Below are 15,179 nucleotides of genomic sequence, written 5' to 3'. Positions count from 1 at the left end.
AAACCTACGATTCTCCTGTCTCAGCTTTCCAAGTACTGGCACTGTAGTTACGTACCACCATGCCCAGCTCAACTACATATATTTTAAAAGCCCAGACTAAGTCGTGTCTGGTGGCCTGTGCCTGTAATCCCAGGATTTAGGAGGCTGAGACAGGAGGATCACAGGTTTAAGACCAGTCTCAGCAACTCAGTTAAGAGATCCTGTTTTAAAAATAAACCATGAAGTAGGCTGGGAGTAGCTTAGAAGTAGAATGCCCCTGGGTTCAATCTCCAGTAACACACACACACGTATGTTATCATGAGTTCTTTGTAAAATGATGAATTGTCCCCCTAAATTTTTTCCCATGGAATTTATTTAAAGTAGGGGCATGCCTACATATGGAAACAGACCAAAAAAAATTGTCTTTAGACTGACTTAATTTTCTATTTCCCAAAGAGTCCTTGAAAAAAGTTAATGTTTCCATGTTCGCTTTCCTCTAAATAAAGGCTACAGCTACGAGCGCGTGGATGGTTCCGTGAGAGGAGAAGAAAGACACCTGGCCATTAAGAACTTTGGACAGCAACCCATTTTTGTTTTTCTCCTTAGTACCCGGGCAGGTAGGCCACATAAGTATTGATGAAAGTCGACAAGCGATACAGTTCTTTGACATCCCAGACATTTGTACGTGTTCCCATGGTTCTTTAAAAGAAGAGCATATTTATTATCAAGGAGTATTAAAAATAAGGGGCTTGAGGTAGTTGACTTAGCTTATCAAGGCACTGGACTTCTAGCACGGCGCTCTTTTCAATCCAACCTGTCTACACTGTGATCTCAGCAGAGAAGTGAGGCGCGTCCTGGGCTGTTGGAAAGTCATTCTAATCTGCTTTTGGCTATTGACCTGGGGATGTCTTAAAAGATTTCTGTAATTTTGTGGAAAGTTTTATCTACATTCTGTGGAGGCACCTCTCTTTCCTAGCCATGTACTTAGAAAATAAGATAACCTCTTTGTTAATTGCCCTTCCTCCAAACGTGCCTTTAGAATAGTGTAAAAGTTTAAAGACACAGTCATTTAAAAATGTGATGATAGCTGGGCATGGTGGCACATACTGATAATCCCAGTACTTGGGAGGCTTTGACAGGAGGATTGCAGGTTTGAGGCCAGCCTCAGCAACTTAGGAAGACATGGTTTCAAAACAAAAAAAAATTTTAAAGGGTTAGGAGTGTAACTTAGAGGTAGAATGCCCCCACGTGCAATAACCTGCATCAAAAAAACAAAAACAAGCTGGGCGTGGTGGCGCACGCTTGTAATCCCCGCGCTTGGGAGGCGGAGACAGGAGGATCGCGCAGGTTCGAAGCCAGCCACGCTGGCGTAAGAGACCCTGTTTCAAAAATAAAAAATAGGTCTGGGAGTGTAGCCCGGAGGTAGAAGGGCTTCCAGGAACCCCAGTACCACCAAAAAAAAAAAAAAAGAAAAAAAAAACCCAAAAGGGATTATAATGAAATTTATTTAGAAACATTGTCTAATACACCTTAAATTATGAATTTTTTATATGACCTCTGTGGTGGTGTACTAGTTACAAAAGACTTTCATATATTATGAAATACTTTGAAATCAGTTTGGGACATGAAATTTTTCTTACATCCTAGATAAAACAGACCTTAAATTAATTCTGAACTCATAACCTTAATTTCATTACCTTATTTTTGATAGTCCTAAATCTTGATGGAATAGCCACAGGAACACCAAAAGGATGTATGTCCTCTGTAAAGAGAGATTGGTATCTTTATGAAAAGAAAACTCAGTCTTATTTAGAAAGAACTTAAGTGCTTATTATCATAAGAGTTTTTAAGAGAATAGTGGCTATAATTCTTGAATATAAGGAGATTCTCTCTCCTGTGTATGTCTTATCTCTCTCATAAACACAGCAATGTAAGGTACAGTCAGAGTCATCTGGCTGCCCGCCGTTCCCAGGTCAGGGACCACACCCTGCATCTCCCCAGTGCATTCGTGTGACCAGTCATCTCAGAGGGAATCTTGGAGAAACTTGAAGGGTTGGGTCGAATGCATCGTCGGTGTTGGAAAAACAGTTTCTTTTGTGCTTCTGAGATCTCATCATCTTCATATTTAGAGAGCAGCATTATGTTTGAAACATCTAAACCAGGAAGGATAAGATCTCTGCTTTTCATTGTCTCTCCTTGGAAGGCTCACGTTGATTGCTTAGGAGCTGAAACAGTCCTGTATGTCCACCTTTTCCAAACACTGTCATATTTGTTATCATGTTTTTGCCGTAGTTTTGCAGCGTTTTCATTGATTTAACAGGCTTCCTCCCAATTTTCAAGTATTTCTGTGATGGACTCATTGCCACCAGGTGGCAGTGACAGTTCATGAATACGTCCCGAGTGAATTTTAATACAACCTATTTACAAAACTACCACCCTTACTGAAGAAGAGTTGGCCTTAGACAGCGTTTGGCCCAGATGAAGATAAATGTGTTTTTATGGAACACTTTTTTTTTAATGCAATGAGTTCCCGGGAGGTATTAGAAAACAGTGGCTAAAAACAGATCTGCAACCAGGTATGGGGGCACTTCCCTGTAGCCACAGCCTCTCAGGAGGTTGAGGAAGAGGATCGCGTGTTCTAGGATGGCTTGGGCAACAGAGCAAGTACCCCCAGTTCCCTGTCTTAAAAACAGAAACAACCCCCACCTCCCAAAAGCTCACAGGTTCTGGAGCCAGACCACACGAGACTGAATCCTGACTTCTGCATCTGCTAGCTTTGCAACTACAAAAAAGTCCCTTAACCTGTCTGTGTTTCTATTTCAACATCTATAAAATGAGGATAATGATATCAGAGACTCTTGGAGTTCTTGTGAGGGTTACAAGTGTGTGTGTGTGTGTGTGTGTGTGTGTGTGTGTGTGTGTGGCACTTAGAACAATGCTTAGCTAGGATTATACAAAGCAGAGCTATCATCTCTGTCTTCCATCTTTAATTTTGCGTGAAGCCTTTAATAAGAATTTTCCTGCCTGACTTGCCTTGAGATCCAGCTGTGAGTCAGTAAGTCTTCAAAAAGTAGTCCTTTCATCAGGTTCTTGGAACAAGCCCTTTCGGGCTTGCTTGTTTCAGCAGCCAGCTCCGACAACCCTGGCAAGAGAGTCTGTTTTGTACTTGTTTTCACATTTATCCAACAGAGGGCTGTAATTTGCCTTCCTGGTTAGTTCTCTTAATTCCTGTAACCCAGGGTACCTCCCCAGCCCTTTTCTTGTACTGAAGAAAAACCAGTGCATGGTGTGTTCATGCCTTGAGCTTGTCCTGTTACACTGCCTTTGATTAATGTGGAAACCAGTGCAGAAGGACCCACTAAGGTTTCCTCCAGCTGGAAGGCACCACTTTCCCACTCTGCCTCAGGGCGTGCGTTCCCCGTTCTCGTTAACTTGTACCAGGATCCTGCTACCTGTTCACAGCTTGTTCCTCTTAGCAGACCTCGCTCCTACTTAGAGCTGTTTTCTGAAAGAACATGCGTCCTTTACAGACTATTCCAAGCAAAATCCAGTCGAGGTTCTTAAACAGAAGAGATTTAATTTAGAAGGGCATCATGCTGCGAGCGTAAGCATCTTCTCTGCTCCTTGCCACCGCCCCTTTCGGTCTGTTTTCGCCCATATTAAATGTCCCTGCTTCCGCGATGTGAGATGGGCGGCCCTTGTGCCTCTGCAGGACTCTGCTTTGGGGCCGGGCTGTGAGTTTGAAGGAGGCCACCCGTGGGTTTAACCTATTGCGGTCTTGACTTCCTCACTCCTTGGCTGAGCGCTGTGGATCACGCTCCCCTTTTGCCGTTCGCAGGTGGAATTGGCATGAACTTAACAGCAGCAGACACCGTCATTTTTGTCGACAGTGATTTTAATCCTCAGAATGACTTGCAAGCAGCCGCCAGGGCCCACCGAATTGGCCAGAACAAGTGAGTGGGTTGAGCAGGGGCATTTCCCACTCCCTTGGCCTGCGTGGCGCTGTTCAGGGATGGGGAGGAAGGTGAAGAATGCAGTCCTGGCCGTGATTGGGAGTGCCAGGCTGGGAGTTGAGGTTTCAAAAGAAAAATATGGCTGAGGGTGTATCTCAGAGGTAGAATGCCCCTGTGTTCAATTCCCAGTACACCCCACCCCACATACACACAAAAGAGTTTATGGAGCTAAGCTAAAAAGACGGGTGTTGCCTTTTGACCTGAGGGTACCATGTATCTGCCAGAGGTCATCCTTGCCTGCAGATGAGGTATCCCACTTGTGGTCACCTCATCAACCTTCCCTTGACTCTTTGGAAAGGTTCAGCAAGCACTTGAAGCCAGATCTCTCTCACAAAAGTTCAGGTCCAAGGGAAGCCATGTCCCGTCAGTTGTGCCCCGAATGCAGAATTTGGCTTCGCTTCCTTTAGGTGTACCTGCCTGAGATGCTTCTTGTTCAGCTTTGCAGACCCATAACATGTTCTCTCGTTTGACTTATATGCAGGGCTGTTAAAGTAATTCGGCTGATTGGCCGGGACACTGTGGAAGAAATAGTCTATAGGAAAGCTGCCTCTAAACTGCAGCTCACCAGCATGATCATAGAAGGAGGCCAGTTCACTCTGGGAACCCAGAAACCTTCAGCCGATGCCAACTTCCAGGTAAAAGATGTTCTTCTCTTTAGAATAACCATGAAGGACAGGCTGTGGATGAGATTGTAAGCAAAAAGCAGCAGCATTAACCACCCACTGTCCCCGGCTACTTTATTATTCCTTGGCCCAACTCAACCCCATAGAACCTGCTATCTGCCAGGTGCCATAGAAGCCAGAAATGAGTGTGGTACCTAAAGGTGATGGAATATAGGATAAAGAGAATAGGCGTTGAGTTGTCTACCTTGGATTCCAATCCAAGCCTTATCCCTTACTGGCTGTATGGCTGTGAGCAGTTATCTTAACATCATGGATCTACCTTCTTTTTGATTTCTAAAAATGAGGATGCCACTAGTTACCTCAGAGGGCTGTTAGGAGAATTAGTTAAAAAAAAAACTCAACATAATCAATAATGATTAATTCCATACTTCCTCCTTTATCCCAGACCCTTTGATCAGTGGCTTGCTACACCCCATGCTCAGAGTAGTTGAGCAAGCTTGGGAATTCAAAATGATGCCGTAGGAAAAATAGATAAAAGAAGCAAAATTAATTTGCTTGAAGAAGGGAAAATTAGATGAGAATCAAATCCTGGCTTGGAAATTCTAGAGAGAGTCCCTTTTGGAAAAATGTTTAGAGTTACTGTGTAGGAGTCCTGAGATAAAGTGAGAAACTATATTTTAATATATGCCAGTTCCTTTTTTTTTTTTTTTTTTTGGGTGTACTGGGGTTCCCGGAAGCCCTTCTACCTCCGGGCTACACTTCCAGACCTATTTTATATCTTTTATTTGGAAACAGGGTCTCTTAAGCCAGCGCGGTCCTGTATCTGCCTCCTAAGCGCAGGGATTACAAGCGTGCGCCACCACGCCTGGCTGTCCCAGTTCCTTTTGAGGGCTGGATGCAAAGAGATCAACTCCTAAGATTCTAGAAAGATCCAGGCAGGAATTGCATAGTAAACATTCCCGGGCAGCAGCAGGGGCGAGGGCTGGTGTGAGAGGCAGAGCAGTGAGAGGAGCTGGTGTCGTCCTGAGGAGCAGCGAGAGACATAGCAAGTTCAAGGATGGCGGTGAGGTTGTAGGATGGTGCAGAGAAGAACGATTAGGAAGATGGAGGGTAGGCCAGGGCTTCAGGCAGAGCTTTATCCAACAGGGTTTATGATCAGAATGCAGTCTAAACGCTGTTGTTAGAGGAAAACTCAGAGACAACGGAAACCATTTTATTTAGAAGACTTTGTAAGGAAAACCAGGCTTCAGAGGACCAGCTTCTCAAGCAGAAAATACAACAAGTATCCCAAAGAGGGAGGTGGAGGAGGGATGCCCCGACATTACGATAGAGTTACTGTGGTTACAGCCAGGCCACACTTGGGGTGCAAAGCAGCAGTTTGCTCCTGGGGGCCCTCATCTTCACGCATCAGCCTTATAGACTGGGACGGAGCTGTTTCTGTTAGGGAGTCAGTAACTTACAGGAAGGGCTCACGTTAGGGGGGAGGGGGTTAGAACTAGAAAGAATAACTTGAGGTTTTATTATTCGTGTGTTGGTGAGTTTGTTGTTTCTCTTAAGCAGTGGTCAGTGTGGGGTCTTTCTTCTTTCTGTTCTCCGTCGTCACTGACTCCGGTGTCTCTGTGTGCTCACCCACCTTGGTGGCAAGGGGGCTGTGCATTTTGTTTCCACGCTATTGAAGAGGCAATTACAAAGGTTAAGATGAAAACTTGAAAGAGAGGCAGGGGTACACTGTGGAAACTCCTAAACACCGGTCCCCACAGGACTCCGAGCGGCCAGCTCACCGCTGGGTGTGGGGAAGGGTCTGAATGGCAGTGCAGAAGACCCACCTTCTGGGATAAGAGGAGCGAGTGAGGGTTCTTAGATGCTTGGATGCTGTCCTGGTAGCGGGAGCTCCAGGGATGCGCTCAGGGGTCCTCCTGCAGTGTGGGCTGCTGGCACATCATTGTGAAATGTAGACATCGCTCCCTGCCATGGAGCCAAATGCTTGGGCGACCATTGCTGCTTGCAATGGCTTCTCTGGGGTTATTGGAAAGTTCTGCTTGCAACTTCACACCTCCATAAGCACTAACTCTGAAATTCAGAACCAGTTTGGAGTCACATCATGGGCCATGGGCTTATTGAAAGTAACTCATGGTTATTGAGAAGCATCCTGGCTCCATGTCTGGTTTCTCTCCTCCCCATCCAGCCTGTGAACCAATCTAAGCAGTGTAGAGTTGTGAAGTCCTGAAAAAGGGAGCAGGTTCGTGGTCCTGCAAGAACGCAATATAAACAAAGTCGATGCCGCTCTCGTGGGCATCTGTTGAGTGCTTACTGTTTGCTACGTATTGTCTGAGGTGTCCTTTTCTAGTTGTTTTGGTAAATAAAAATAGCAACAGAATGAGGTCGACACTCTTTCATCCCTGACTTAAGAAATTTTCCCAAGGTCATTCAGATTTAGTCTCCAAGCATTCTAACACCAACCATATATCCTTGACTATGATATACTGTGTCTCATACAAATATAGGTAATTCCGCAGTGACTCAGACATATTGCTAGGGGCCGGTAACAAGGGATGCCAGGTGAGAAGTAGAAATGGTTTTCTTAGACCACCGTGGTAGGAAAGCAAATTGCCGGAGCAAGGAGCCAGCTATGGCAAGGTCGAGGGCTGGGGGTGTGACTCAGTGGTAGAGTGCTTGCCTAGAATGCAGGAGGCCTGGGGTCGATCCCCATCACTACAGATGGTGTTGCACACCTGTAATCCCAGTACTTGGGAGGCTGAGACAGGAGGATCACAGTTCAAGGCCAGCCTCATAAACTTAGCTCTACAACTTACTGAGACCCTGTTTCAAATTTAAAAAATAAGTATGAGGTGGGAGTGTAGCTTAGGGGTAGAATGCTCTTGGCTTCAATCCTCAATATTCCCCCTCCACACACTACACACACATACACACATATATACATGCATGCGTGTACGCATAAGGGAGTTGAAGGGAGGGTCCTCATATGGACTAATCCTTACCAGAAATAGTCGGCTTTCTTTTGTTATTGGTACCAAATGCTAAAGCCAATTACTTTGGTTATATATTGCCAAGGTTAAATATAAATGTATTCAGCTATGTTCATGCTTAAGTTTTATCTAAAATGTTTTATGTTATTACAAAAAACCCTGAATGTTTCCAAGTTAACTATAACAGACAATCTAGAGATGTTTTACCAAGTCTAAAAGGGCAAAATCTAGCTTGGCATGGTGGCACACACTTATAACCCCACTCCTGGGAGGCTGAGACAGGAGGATAGCAGGTTTAAGGACAGCCTCAGCAAGTAGTAACACCCTCATCAACCTAGTGAGACCCTTTCAAAATAAAAACAAAATAGCTCAGAGGTAGAATGCCTCTAAGTCAATCCCCCATAAAAGGGCAAAGTGTGAATGAGGGCCCATGATGTGACCCAAAATTACTTCAGAACTTCGGTTAGTGCTTAGGGAGGTGTGAAGTTGGAACTAGAAAGCCAGGTGAATTCCGTCTAAGCTTTCCAGGACGTTCCTGCAGCCACAGGGAATAGGCTAAGTGTACCCTAAGGAGGGGTAAGGGTGGGACACAGGACACCGGCTCTCGCAGGACTGTACAAGGAGATTCAAATTGAGAAACGGCCTTTGGGTCTGGTGATCAGGAGGTATTCCTGGTCTTTGGCAAGGCAGTTTCCTTAGAACACCGTGGCAGGAAAGCCCATTGCTGAAGCAGCGAGCCAGCTATGGCAGGGTAGAGGAGCCTTCTCTTTCTAAGAAGTGCAGCAGTTGGTGGAGTTGGGAAAGTCCCTGAGTCAACAGCGTCCCTGAGTTCTCTTGTGGTGGCCGGGCATGCCCGTGAAAAAGAGTAGGTGAGAAGTGCTGTGGAGAACACAGGAAATCACTGTTACTCTTACCAAAAAGCTTGAAGGCTAACGCTTCGTTGTTGTTATGAAAAATCGTCAAAGTCAACAGCTCTGATCACTTATCACCTCTCTGCTTATGTATCATCCAGCTCTCACACAGCCTGGCCGGTGTCGTCTGCGGTGGAAGAGGGGAAAGGCCAGCTGTCCGTCCAGGAGCAGCGCCACTTAGCAAGGCGCCCACATCCTGAGGTTTGCTTTCTTGAGCACTAACCGGACTTTTGTTTCTCCCCTTCAAGTTGAGTGAAATCCTCAAATTTGGCTTGGATAAACTGCTGTCCTCGGAGGGGAGCAGCATGGATGAAGTAGACCTGGAGTCCATCCTGGGAGAAACGAAAGACGGCCAGTGGGTCTCTGAAGCCTTGCCTGCCGCAGGAGGAGGGAGCAGAGAGCCGGAGGAAGGAAGTGAGTTGGGGTCAGGAGGAGCGGACCGTACCCACCCCAGGCCAGGCCCCGAGCGAGCGGCGAGTCCCCCACAATGTACCAGGTTCTGCTCCTTGGAGCATCCTTTTCCTACCCAGCCCTGTTGTCACCTTGGGCACACTCTAAGACATGCGTGGTCCAATAAAACTCTGCACGCTAACTGGAAATGTATCTGGCCACTCCTTTGGACCTGAACTTTGAACTAAAAATGATAATATTGACGCTTATAGTCGTATCAGTTTCAAGGATTAAATTTGTATCTTTCCTCCCTCAATTGCTGGCATCTTCTCCTTTGTCAGTGAAGCCTGCTGTCTTTAGGATGGTGATCTGCACAGAGTGATTTCTGTTTTCAGTGGATGGTTTGTTTATTACAGCCACCGGGGGTGGGTACCCGTGTAGCGGCGCCCCTCCGCAGGAGCTCAGTGTAGAGGGGCCACTGCTTTATCTTTTTTCACGCTTAACTTTCACAAAACCCCACGAGGTGTAGGAGATGATTTTGTCTTTTTCCTTTTTTTTTCCTTCTGATTTTGGTTAACATTTATCCTTTGCGATTTTGATTTTTGACTTTCAGATTTGAAGTGACTTGGGTTTTTTTATTTGTTTGTTGTGGTTTTGTTTGTTTGTTTTTGTGCTGGGAATTCAACCCAGGGGCGATTATACCTCTGAGCTATACCCCCAACCCTTTTTCTACTAAGTTGCTGAGGCTAGCTTCAAACCTTGCGGTCCTCCTGTCTCAGCCTCCCAAGCACAGGGATTCCAGGCGTGCGCCACTGCATCTGGTGTGAAGTGTTTTGTCTTGTCTTCTTTCGTGTTATAACTGGGTAAGGATGCTCCTTAGTGTCTTGTGGTTATTTTGAAGTGACTTTTCCTATATCAACAGCACCAGAATGAATATGGACTTGGTTGAGAGGTTGAGTCTACACGTTTTCTTAATTCGAGAGTTCCTTCTCCTTTGACACAGCAGTGTCTTTCCTGGGTGGGTCCTCCATGGCAGGGAGCAGGCTGGGTATGACTTCTGGTTTTATCATTCTTTTTTCTTCCTTTAGGAATCAGAATTTCCATCATTCGCTTCCTTCTTTCCTTTTGCCATAAAACTGTCAAGGGTTGTCTCCCCTTTCTCTATTTTTCTCTCTCTCCCTCCTCAAAAGAGCACCTTCCCAAACTTCTGGCTGCCTCTGCTTTCTAGCCCCATGCTTTTGGTCCCCAAGTTGCCCCTGCTCCCATCCGGCGGGTCGCAGACCCACCCTCTTTGAACTCCCTTTGGGGCATGAGCCTCATTTGGGAAGGTAATGCTTATTCGCCTGGTGCTGCTAGAACAGTGCCGTCCTCTCCCGTGCAGTCGCTGCCCGACTCCCCACTGCAGTGTGGGCCTCAGAGCTGGCTCAGGCTTTGGGTGTGTTTTCTGACTCCTCATCATGTGGTGGCCATGCAGTACAGTGCTCTTGTCATCCTTGTTGATCCACACGGCTTTTATAGGACACGTGGAGAAATTGGACTTTGGCACCTGCCATTATTTCACATGACACTGCTCTTTGACTTATATCTTTCAAGTTTGTTACAATAGTAATACATCACTGTTTTTCAAGAACTCTTTCTTGATTTCTGCTTGTTGTTTTAATTGTATCCTGATCTCATTTCAAGCATATTTGTTGTAGCTTTTTGATGTATATACTAAGGAAGATATTGATTGCATCTGTGTGTGTGTGTGTGTGTGTGTGTGTGTGTGTGTGTGTGTGAGAGAGAGAGAGAGAGAGAGAGAGAGAGAGAGAGAGAGAGAGAGGATTAAACCCAGGGGTTCTATACCTCTGAGCTACACCCCCAGACCTAGTTTATTTGTTTATTTTTGCAACAGGGTCTTGCTAAGTTACCATGCACTAGCCTTGAACTTGGCGATCCTCCTGTCTCAGCCTCTCAAAGGCCACCACCCTTGGCTTTTATTATACCTTTTTTTTTAACATTTGCTAAAAATTATTTTATTCTGGTGTATTCATTTCGAGTCACCTGCCCCATGGTATTTTCTCTTTTTTCTCTAATTCCTTCTCCTTCTTAATCTTCTTATTTTAAAATTTGTTTTGGAACCTCTTGTTGTTATTGGTAGTTTTTCTAAAACATCTGGTGTCCTCTGGCTGCCGGAACCCTGTGCTGATGAACTACCAGGAAGCTGCTGTGTTGCGCGCAGGTGGACAGGCCCTTGGGTCCAAGCCCGCACTGGCTGGTGAGCTCTCCGCCGTCCCTCATAAAGCAGTGCCTCCCTCCAAGGGAGAGACTCGGACCATTTGGATTCTTTTCACTGCACAACTCGTTAATGAATCTTCTTGACTCTTTCTTGGAAGTGGTATAGACTGAAGTGAAGCCGTTTCTCAGTTGAAAGGACACGGTGAGCCACGGGCCCGTGGTGCTCCCCTTACTCGGTATCCTGTCTCGTCTCAGCCCCCTCGTCGTGGTACCCTGCGTTGATGAGTCCTGCACCACTGACGGCCAAGAGGGTCTCTGTTCCCGTCATCACCCTCCACTGGGCACCCGTGCGTTGTTTCTATGGCTCTTCTTCATCTGTCATTATCCTTCTAGTCACTTGCCATTTTCCAACGAGAGTATTGAACTTTTTCATCCACGTTGCCTCTACCATCTTTTTAAAAATCCCTTTACTGGCCGGGCGCGGTGGCGCACGCTTGTAATGCCCGCGCTTGGGAGGTGGAGACAGGAGGATCGCGCAGGTTCGCAGCCAGCCGCGCATGCGCTGGCTTAGGAGACCCTGTTTCCAAATAAAAATGCAAAAATAGGTATGGGAGTGTAGCCCGGAGGTAGAAGGGCTTCCAGGAACCCCAGTGCCACCAATAAATAAATATACAAATAAATAAATAAAAAAGCCGGGCGTGGTGCGCACGCTTGTAATCCCCGTGCTTGGGAGGCGGAGACAGGAGGATGACGCAGGTTCGAAGCCAGCCGCGCTGGCGTAAGAGACCCTGTTTTAAAAATATAAAATAGGTCTGGGAGTGTAGCCCGGAGGTAGAAGGGCTTCCAGGAACCCCAGTACCACACACACAAAAATAAATAAATAAATTAATTAATTAAATAAATAAAAATAAAATAAAAATCCCTTTACTGTCATTTAACTGTTTCAGGTGAGGGGAAAACTTAGATGCATATGGCCATATTTTTAAATTATATTTGATCACCGTAAATACCGACACTTTTGTCCATTTCTGTACTCATCTAGATTAATTTCAGCCTATTTTCCTCATGTTTTCTAGAACAAAACAAAGTGCAGTGTTTTCCGAAGAAACGATTACATTCCCTGGTCTGTCCAACTACCTAAAAAAATTTATCTTTTTTTTTGGGCAATCCAACTGCCAGAAAAAAATTCTCAGTTGGACTGAAATTTGGAATGGTGTCTTGAGTGTGAGTGTGTGTAGGCACCCTCTGCAGTAGACAGTTCTTCTGGCAGGACACGGACGAGGGTCTGCAGTACCTCTGGGCCCCGACTCCAGAGTAAAGAGAAATAACATAAATGAATGTGAAACACTAGTAATCAGAGCAGCCTCAGTCAAAATTTAAAACATAGCCGGGCGTGGTGGCGCACGCTTGTAATCCCCGCGCTTGGGAGGCAGAGACAGGAGGATCGCACAGGTTCGAAGCCAGCCGCGCACGCTGGCTTAGGAGACCCTGTTTCCAAATAAAAACGTAAAAATAGGTCTGGGAGTGTAGCCCAGAGGTAGAAGGGCTTCCAGGAACCCCAGTACCACCAAAAAAAAAAAAAAAAAAAAAAAAAATTAAACATAGCTGCTTTGTCTTGAATGCCCAGGTTATTATTTTTTTTTAAAAAAAGCATGTTTATACTGCAAGTAGAGAATTTTATGCAGTATGAAGCTACATATGTTGATCATACTTGACACGTCTCAGCTCTTTATTTTTTTCCACTTGTTGATAGAGTGCCTCATTGAAAGCCCCCCTGCTGATTTAATTAGCAGACGCCAATTAGAATTACAGCTGGTTAGATTCGGGTACAAGTGTGAAGCAATTGATCTCTTGAGAATGAAAATGTTTTGCTTGCATACTCTCTAGGGAAAACATACTCATAGCTGATTTCGTAATGCTGCAAAGATACATTATTTGGTAACATGTGCTATTAAATACACTTTGCTTTCAAATCCTTCTCTCACCTGTGTGTGGCGGCTGGTCTCGGCCGGATATCACTGTGATCTTGGCTGACCACCCAGCCTCCTTGGGCCTTTGTGTCTTTATCTGGAAACCGGTGCTATGAATGTCCTTTCCACAGCTGCAGGCATCAAATGTGGTGATAGACGTGAAGGTGTTTTGATAGCATACAGTGCTGCTCAGGATCACACTGTCGGAGGCCAGCTCAGTGCTAGAACTCTTGCCATATGTGTGAGGCCCTGGGTTCGATGCCCAGCACTACAGAAAAAGAAAGATATTTATTAAAAAAGAAAAAATGTTATTACCGTGATTATTATTTGCGAACCTGTTCTTCGCTTTCCCATTAGGGGTCTACTGAAAAGATCACGCCAACCTTAGATTAGAAAAGCCTGGCTTCTTTATTTAGTAGCAGTGAGAATTGAAAAATCCCTTCATCTCTGAGTGTCCCTGTTTCCTCTTTAAAAGTGGGGTCAGAGCCGGGCGCGGTGGCGCACACTTGTAATCCCCGCGCTTGGGAGGCAGAGACAGGAGGATCGCGCAGGTTCAAAGCCAGCCACGCGCGCTGGCTTAGGAGACCCTGTTTCCAAAATTTAAAAAAAAAAAACATAAAAAAATAGGTCTGGGAGTGTAGCCCGGAGGTAGAAGGGCTTCTAGGAACCCCAGTACCACCAAAAAATAAAATAAAATAAATAAATAAATAAAAAAAGCAGGGTCAGTTTTCTAAGATTGAGGCAAAAATCAGGAAGATGCTTCATGAGATCTGTAAAGGCTATTGCAGACCCCAGGGATTACTTTTGAGATTCTTCATTTTGTCATAGGTTTGCCACTTGTCCTTTTAACATTATAGAAAGGGGAGAAAAGAGGTGTTAAAAGTGCTTTAGGAAAGGAAAGAAAAAGGACCTCATGAAATTAGAAGAGAGACCCGTAGTCTGGTGGAAGGGGACCCGTGAAAGGAGCAGGGCAGGGAAAGGGAGGTTCAGAGAAGAAAACAGGCCAAATAATGCCACGTGCGTATCAACGTATCGCTGTGGTTCTCGCTTGTACTATTACAGATCAAGATGTTTTAAAATGCGTTTAGAATTAAAAAGTAGGCGTTTTTATTAGGGGACCCTGAAGTCAGTGGGACCTGTGCTAAGGAATAGTCGTGGGATGGATGAGTGAGTCCAGACTCGGCAGGGTGGAGGCAGAGTCCTGAGTCATCGAGGATGGACCAAAAGGGCTTTCGGCCAATGCTCTGCCCTTTGAGAGGCGAATGCACGGATCCCCACGGAGATCCCAGACCCATCAGAGTCAGTATGGCGACCTTCATCTCAAACTAGTTGTAGCCCATTTAGAATATAGGTTGTGCTCTTGTTTACCCTACTGTGAAAAGCATTCATCTATTTTGCAGTGTCTTAACATTTCTCATTTTGTGTTTTATGTTCTTAGAGAACCATATGTATTTATTCGAAGGTAAAGATTATTCGAAAGAACCCAGTAAGGAAGACAGAAAATCATTTGAGCAACTGGTGAATCTTCAGAAAACTCTTTTGGAGAAAACTCATCCAGAGGGCCGGTTACTTCGAAATAAAGGCAGTGTAAGAAGTTTATGTAATTTCATGAGTTCTTCCAAACTGTCATCCTAAGAGAGCACAATATGATACCTGGATCATTTTGTTCTCTTCAGATGATTTGTTAAGAAATAAGTATTTGTTGAAATGTAACAAATTAACTGAACCCTAAAATAAATCTCTGTTAAAACCAAGCATAAAATAAACATTAATGAGGTGAGTATCTTGTACAATTTACTGCAGGTAAAAGCAGCCCCGTTTTTCTAAGCCCACCCCTAAAATAATCACTATATTATACCAAAATTCTGTATCCTGCTGTTGATAGTCATAACTCTGTATCATTAAGAGAAGGTGGCAATCATAAATGACATATGTAATATTCACAGTGTTTGACACTAAATACATGCTCAGTAAATGTCAGCTGTCATTAAGATAATCAGGATGTTAACATAATCTGTTTCAAAAGGGATTGCATGATACATTTGTAGAAAATTTTGCATTAAAATTGGTTACACTTAAAATGGCATCC

General features: G+C 44.9%; 1 protein-coding gene across 4 annotated transcripts in view; it reads left to right on the top strand.

Moving 5' to 3' along the window:
• Window positions 1–15,179, top strand: part of CHD1L (chromodomain helicase DNA binding protein 1 like) — a gene marked incomplete at both ends in the record, with an annotated part of 50,939 nt that overhangs the window by 25,403 nt on the left and 10,357 nt on the right. For all 4 annotated transcript variants that reach the window (XM_080693215.1, XM_080693216.1, XM_080693214.1 and 1 more), the window contains 5 exons: window positions 486–596; window positions 3,818–3,932; window positions 4,474–4,627; window positions 8,762–8,927; window positions 14,529–14,677. In XM_080693215.1, coding sequence (XP_080549341.1) covers window positions 486–596; window positions 3,818–3,932; window positions 4,474–4,627; window positions 8,762–8,927; window positions 14,529–14,677 — 695 coding nt within the window. The remainder of the gene's footprint in view (window positions 1–485; window positions 597–3,817; window positions 3,933–4,473; window positions 4,628–8,761; window positions 8,928–14,528; window positions 14,678–15,179) is intronic.

This window comes from Muscardinus avellanarius (genome assembly GCF_963383645.1).
Source record: "Muscardinus avellanarius genome assembly, chromosome: 3".
Classification (NCBI taxonomy): Eukaryota; Metazoa; Chordata; class Mammalia; order Rodentia; family Gliridae; genus Muscardinus; species Muscardinus avellanarius.
The sequence above is the reverse complement of the archived record's forward strand: the minus strand, read 5'-3'. Positions and strand labels throughout refer to the sequence as shown.